The sequence below is a fragment of the Parambassis ranga genome, chromosome 24 (genome assembly GCF_900634625.1).
Source record: "Parambassis ranga chromosome 24, fParRan2.1, whole genome shotgun sequence".
NCBI classification, from domain to species: Eukaryota; Metazoa; Chordata; class Actinopteri; family Ambassidae; genus Parambassis; species Parambassis ranga.
In genome coordinates, this window is record NC_041043.1 from 11660937 (window position 1) to 11668589 (window position 7653).

General features: G+C 41.9%; 1 protein-coding gene across 2 annotated transcripts; it reads right to left on the minus strand.

Moving 5' to 3' along the window:
• Positions 1-1446: 1446 nt before the first annotated feature.
• Positions 1447-7653, minus strand: ccm2 (CCM2 scaffold protein). Of its 2 annotated transcripts, none has more exons than XM_028398106.1 (10): positions 7241-7653; positions 4452-4628; positions 4165-4248; positions 3872-4055; positions 3638-3774; positions 3387-3522; positions 3231-3288; positions 2997-3132; positions 2756-2894; positions 1447-2648 (listed from the first exon to the last, which is right to left on the minus strand). In XM_028398106.1, the coding sequence occupies exons 1-10, from the start codon at positions 7268-7270 to the stop codon at positions 2344-2346; spliced, it is 1386 nt and encodes a 461-aa protein (XP_028253907.1). In that variant the 5' UTR covers positions 7271-7653; the 3' UTR covers positions 1447-2343. The 2 variants fall into 2 exon arrangements, with proteins under 2 accessions (XP_028253907.1, XP_028253908.1); XM_028398107.1 differs by lacking the exon at positions 7241-7653 and adding an exon at positions 4990-5156.

The following is a 7653-nucleotide window of genomic DNA, read 5'->3' on the forward strand; positions in this document are numbered from 1 at the left end:
GCCCTTTCTGTAGGAGTGTCTTAGCACATCACAGATCACAGGATGAGACGCCAACAGTCTTTCAGTTAATGTGTTAACTCAGCAATCTGGCTCACTTCTTGCATGATATGATGATAAAAAAAACATTTTATCATCCTATCTTCAAATCACTGTTTCTTTTATTTTTGAAAAGTGCGGACATAAGAGCTGAATCAGGCAGTTCGGATGGAAACAAGGCACACGGCAGAGACGTGGGCCATGTAAGTTGGACCACATTATTAAACCTCTGGAGTGATGATAATACACTGATTGGTTTGTGGAAAATAGATTTATAAAGGGCAAAGGAAGACTTGATTAAGATCCTGGACACATATTAAACACACCCAGGAGTGAAAAAAATATAGCTTACACTGTTGTTTCCTGAGTGGAATATTCATTTTTAGATTTTTGTTCAAACTAATAAGAGTTGAGTCAAAGCATAAATGCTGTTCAGTGCAGAGATCCTAGTTATTAAGCCGCAAAGTACATCATAATAAGTTTAATAATAAGTACAAATTTACAGTTTCTTACCCACTGATCCTTTTTTGGGAAACATGTATGTTAAATCAGCCCATCTGATTTATCTACATGAGGCGTACTTAGCTCATGCAAGGTGATGGAGGCTCTACAGGGAGCTCCAGTCGTTGTTGCGCAGATAATTGTCAAACTCTTTATACAACAGCATGGGATCTTTTAATGACTTAATTAGACCAACTGATCTGCTTAATAATTACTCATTTCAACGAGGTGCCATACTGAGTAATTCTCTGTTCAGTGTAAAATTGGATTAAGATGAGAATTTACAGGAGGCCAATTAGGATTCCTCCAAGTACTGTTAGGAAACAGACACAGCCCAATTACAAGTCCAAAAACAATCATTTACTCTCTCCTGCCAAACAGCAGTGTGTTAGTGTGATGAGAAAGATGTGTACTTCTCTCATTCTTTTGTGGAAGACAGTGACTCGAGCCAAAGAGGCTATCCGAGCCCAGGTGTAGTGTTTCAGTCACTGCCGTGCCCTTCTTTACCTTTATCTGCTCCAATCTCACAACAACTACAAGACGACCCACACACCAGACGGTAACTTTTTTGCTTCCAGTTTGTTTAGTTGACTTATATTTACTAAAAGTAGACCTGTGATGAAGAACATGTTGTGCAAGCCTGCTGAGGGACTTTACAGAATGGAATGTGCTCGGCTCAAGCCGCCCTGCCAATTTCCCGTCCACAGGACTCACAAAGCTAATCCCTAACTTTGAGGGCTTTCAGCGGCATCCAGCCTGATTGCTTTGATGAAACTCTGAGTGAAAGTTCTGCTGTGGCTTAGGTGCATCCAAGCAAATGAGCAGTCAGAGAACCACTTTTCAACTGTATGTCAGACCGGACAGGTGTAAAGGGACAATACCGTGTTTTAACAAAACTTACAGTCAGTGTCAATTGCCTGTTATTTAATAACCATGATTTACTGAACAACTGTGGTTACAGTTCATAATCACCTGTCTGTGAGTGGCAGACAAGCTGGCAGCAGTACTGCAGTGTAAAGGTAAATAAATGTGATGTCACACGACATTACAAGATGACCTGCATGAGACAAACAAACATCTAAAAATCAGACATTTACATCAGCCGACTGGCTTTGTCAATTACAGCCCCCCCCCTCTCATCAGCTGCTCTACATGGATTTGTTTACAGCATTTCCTTGGTCAGTTTGAGTAAGGTGAAAATATATAAAGGAGTAAACACTGATGATAAATGATAGTGTAAAAAAAAGCAGTACACTGGAAACAAAATTATATAATATAATATATATATATAGCAAAATGTTACACTCTAACAGCAAAAGGGAAATAAATGAAGAAAACCAACGCTGATGGATTTATACTAATACAAAACACGGATCATGACAGCCACATGTGTCAAAAACATGTGCACAGTCCTGTAAGGAAGTCTCCCGAGTCTCGCAACGCAAATGTTCTCAGAGTGGAGATACTCGCTACATTGCTGATAGCAGTGGCAGATACTGCCAATAAATGAGTACAAAACCCTTTAAAAAATAACTCAGAGGCTTTGAATCTGTCTGAAATGCAAAACAAGCCAACTGCATGTACAAGGTCTGCATAAGTGCATCTGTTGACTTGATAGTAACAAGTCGAGGTTTTTCCTTGAGTGTGTGGGGACTATGGAACGTCCTCTTGATAATTAGAGGAAAATAATTATAACCAAATCTTAGGTCAGCTCTAAGGACCACCTTCATCTGATCCTGCCGTCCAGTCATCAGTTTATTTCCTCAGCTCTTGTATACCCGCCTCCCTCCTTTTTGTTTTTCTACATCAAGGCGTCATTCCCTCCTGATCCATGCTACAGCCTAGAGCCTCGATGTCGTTACTGATATCGGTGATCATGCGGTCCCATTCATCACCCTCTGACGTTTCCTGACCCTCATCTGAGGCTGCACTGTCGCCGCTTCCTCCCGCTGCTCCGTTGCCATTGGTGGTGGAATCGGAGGCGGAGCTGGCTGTGCGTCGGTAACGGCCGAAGCTGTCTGTGATGATGCCTCGGCCGTCCTTCACACCGATAGTCTCGAGGAAATTCTCAAAGTGCTGGCTGTCTTTTTCTGGTATGAAGGGACGCAGGCCTGCAGGGGTGAGAAAAGTCAATTAGCACTAACCTACACCGTGTACACATCACCAGTATGCAGCTCCTAAACCAATGTTCTGCTTGGTATAATGGAGCTTTAGCTACCAAGGAGGAGGAATTTCCTGCTGTCTCCATAGAGTTGTCTCAGATTAATGCAGAACTCATGAATGGAGGCACCATTACGATATTCGTGGAGCAGAGTAGCAAATTGCTGGATCTCCTGTGATGATAGCTTTGTCCGCAGCTAGAAGAGGAAACATAATTACAAATCGAAACAAAAATCAATACAGCTTCAAAAACAAATTCACACAACAGATAAAAATGGAACAAAAAAATGACATCATACTGTGGTCATGTAGTCCTGCAGCAGCTCTGCAGCAGTGGTACTGAGCTCTCCTTCACTGGCGGTTTTTGTCTGAGGGGAGGTTGGGGTGGAATCTGATGGAGAGTTTCCCTCTGTCTCCATAGGAACCTTAAAAGGACTGTGAGAGGGTATTCTTTGTAAATAACACTTTTTTTTTAATCACAGTGTCAAAAATGGAAATCGTTTAATGTGGAACTCCTCAGACATGTAACTTACAATGTCCCAGCTTCTGCTTCAAAAGAGTCTTTGACATCAACTTTGCTTGAAGAGTCATCTTCAGAATTAAGAACATTTCCACAGTCATAACTGATGCTGAAAGCTCAATGGCTTCAGAAAAACAACAAACACTTTGATATAGCAGTGTTTCCTTACCACTATATAGAGAAAGGTGTCTGGTAGGTGTTGTTGCTCCGTCAAAAATGGCTCTGTCCAGGAAGTCGATAGTGGATTCGGTGTAAACAATCTGAAAGACCTGGCTAAGCAAAAGACATAACTCCTCTGCAGCTGCCTGGAAGACAAATACAGTTTGCAACTACCATCACAGTGTTTGGGTCTTATTATCTATGCATCCATGTAACTTAAATGGAACCGCTCCAGCTCCTCTGCCACATATTAATGATTACCTTATTATCGACTGCCAGCACAAGCAGACAGCATAGCTCTACAAGCACAGCTCCACTCTCCGACAAGGAGCTCCGGGTCTGGGACTTATTGAGATCAGAACATGAGCTGGGACAGGGGGATCCTCCTGACTCCTGGGCTGAAGGACACACGAAGATGTTATTCATGTGTTATCTTGCAGCTAATTTCTGTCTAGAAAATCAATTTAGGGAGCGCATGTATGTATTTAGCCTTACCTGTTTTTATCACTACAAGGTGTAATGAGTCATCCCTGATGTAGGACACAGCAGCTATATCATGGATGGGCACTCTCAGGATGATGTCCTCTCCATCACGCCACACAAGCTTGATGTTGTATGCCGACAAACTCACCACTGCATCCTGCTCCAACGTCAGCTGGCCAGCCAACTGATGAGACTTCTGCAAATATTTACCATTTAAATTAATTAATTAAAAAAAAAAGAGTCTGAGGAAGGACAGAGGAAAGAATTGGAAGGTGCAGGTTAAATCCTCTTACTCATATACTTACCCTTGCATTGTCAATGAGCTGCAGGACTTCAGTCCTACTTGATGGGTTCAAGTATCCTGGAACTGATGTCAACTGCCCCAAATACTTTTAATTGAAGACAAAAAAAAAACATCATCCGATAATGCAGCAAACAAAACATACAGAGCTGCAACTAACGCAGGATGTTACTTTTCATTCCCTATTTCTGGCTGTTGCACTGCTGTCATACAAAATGACACTTGTAATGATAGCTACAAATAGCCCAATATTTCAAATGTATGGTTTCACATCTCGTTAGTCACACTCACTTTTACTTCCTTCTCAATGTAGTCATTGAGCAGGATGTCAGGGTCGATGCGGTGGTCAGGCTGAGAGAGCGAGAAGGTGTGAAGGGCCCTGCGCTCTGTGGCCTTCTCCTGGGCCTTCTTGTCCCTCCCCTTCTCTCCTTTCAGGAAGACTCTCTTGAATGGAGACACGATACCAGGCTGTTGAACAAAGACAAAGAGCGCATCAGGGAAGAGAGAAACATGATGATGCCTGCCCGTGTGACAATTCAACAGTAACCAATGCTTTTATAGTCAACATTTTCTCAGTTTGTGCGGATAGATAACTGTGGCTACACGTACATCTGTGCATGCTTGTAGTTTCTGCTGACCCTGTTCCCTCTCATTGTGGCAGTGGCACAGCAGAAGTAAAGTCCACGATGTTGCTTAAATATCAACAGTAGCAAGTGCAAACTCTGCATTTTGCAATACAGTATGACACCATAATATAATAACTACACCAACAGGAAAACATTAACAAGCAGCAGTGAAATTCAGATTCAAAGCCGTTTGAGAAGCATACCTCGTTCTCCATGAGCCCACACACCCTCAATGGCTGCCTGTTCAACAGCAAGCGAGCGAGCGAGCAGCCTGACCACAGATGCTGCAGCGCTGTCTAAACTGGTCACCTGTTGCCTCTACTCATACACACACGATGACAGCTGCCAACTGGCAACAGACATACAAGATCAAACACAGGTTGTGTATGTGAGGGGTGTAGCCCAACACAAAGGAAGGGATGTGTCTCTGACTGTCAACTCAGGCACAAGAACAGGAAGGGGACTGGCCACAACTTCCTGCCATGACACGCGCAGAAGACTTGTCACGTTGTTTTGAAAACCCCCTGACAGATTTTAAAGACAGACATCACTGCCACACATCGCTTAACATTCAGATAACTACGACTGTTTCCTTCCATTAGACTCTCATAACTTTACAATTGAAAATCCATCACTTCTAAACCACAGAAATGAATGAATGAAACTTTTACATCCTCCTTTGCTGCTAACCAGTCATACAACAGATTAAACAAAGACTATAAAATAAAGGCATGCAATCTAATGTACCTCTATAGGATGGTATGCATCTCACAAACAGGTTTTGATCGGCAATCATAATATCAACTAAGATAAAAAAAAACAACTCTTAAAACTAGACCCATCATTTGGTTCCTGCTTCTATGCCGTATAAAACGACTACCTGTACGACCTGTACATTATTCAACACCATGCCACTCCTTGAAGACAAACACATTAACATTTTATGCTTGTGAAATGTGATTCCAGAGCTACCATAGATGACCCCAGTGAAAGGCCATGAGATGAAGTGCCTTCTGGTGAACAAGCTTAAGTGCAGAACCTGTGTGGCGAAGGACCAAGCTGACAAGCCTAGACAGACCTTCTCACACTCAAGAACAAAGCAAGGATGCACAGAGCAGGTGTAAAAAGAACAATCCAATGAAATAATGACCAGCACCTATTTTATCTACTGACAGGGATGTATGCCACACCTACATTTTCCACTCCATACACCTTAAATGATAACTAGAGGATGATCCTATTACATCCAGTATTAAGCTACATGAGTCACTCATTTTGTAAAATATTGCATGGATGACAAGAATCAGTGAGTGAATGAGGATGGCCTTCATTCACACACACACACACAGGTAATTCTATACGTTTTTTCTGTCCCACAATGCCCTGGTAAAAAGATTTAGTTTGTTAAAAAGGTTCCTCTGGACCAAATGCTATCAACTATCAGCACCTAGTGTCACAAATGAGAATTGCACCTTAGACATCTTAAAGCTAAACATTGCTAAATCAAGTCAACAAGTGAAGCAGCAACTCAATCTGACATTTAGAGTTATGACTTATTAAACTGAATGCTCACTTTGAATTAATTACAGTTGCTGGGGGAAAAAAACAACACTTTCTTTCCCCAATAAACCTTTCACACAATCACTGCATCATCCATTTTTTTCTTTCAATCTACAGGCAGGGCCTGTCTGTTTTCCTCAAACGTAACACAGATCTCAGACGTTTCACTTTTAATTTTGCAGATGAGGCCTTGAGCTCTTCATATGCCACAGAGTTAAACCAGAGGTGTGTGTTCTGATACACACACTAGATCAAAATCCTGCCACTCATCTGCTCAGTATCTGTGAACAGATCAGTCTTCACATTAAACTGGATCAGTGAGCTGTGTGAGAGATTAGTGGCACACAATGAAAAAGTCATTTTTCCCTTCAGCATGGCAGACATGATGACAGCTGATGTTGAGCACACAGGTCTAATGACCCACGCCTGTGGTCACAACCTGAATATACTGCAGGGACACGCCAGGACGGCACCACATTCACCGTTTAAGATCCCAATTCGGATTATGTGACATGCTAATAATATAGCTACGACCGAAGCGCATTTACTACAATTCAGGAATGATAAAGTAAACACATGAAATAACGCTTTATTAATTTAATAGGCGAGTTCACATGGCTGTTAAAAAATAAGACATGACACTACGATTATCGAATGAAGACGGGAACTTATGAAAACTTTCCTAACGTCAATTTGTTAAACTGTAAGTTTGCCTCATATCCATTCGGTAGGTTATATATGACGCTGATTAATATAAAACACAGTTAATACGTGCCTTGCTTCTGTCTGCTGCCCAGCTAAAAGCTGCTAAACTTTGCTCGACTGGTCGGCCAGCAAACAGGTTAAGCTAGTCGGTTAGCATGTAGCCAACTGGCTCTACAAGTGTCAACTTACCTTTTTAACTTTTTTCACATCATCCTCCATTTCTATGTAAATGTTCTCTTCTTCATATTCAGTTCAGCTTTGAGATCCAGGCGATCCGGGCGCACAAGCGAAGCTTTTGTTTTTTTGTTTTTTAGCCAAGCACTCATTTGACAGTAGCTAGCCTGCTAGCTTAGGTTAGCGCAGCTTAGCATTGGTAAAGAGATGCCAGATTTTTTAGCTGACAGCAAAACTCCATCCTAATTTGGAATTTATTCCTTTTTTTGCTGTTAGGGGACAATGGCGACGTGGCACCAAATGTAAAAGCTGCGTGTTTCCAGGCAGATAACTCGACTACGGTAATAATCTGTAGAGAAGACAAACTCGGAGAAAACAGTGAAAACTTTTCAATCGTGCCGCCATTTTGGGCGTTGAACTGTGGTCCA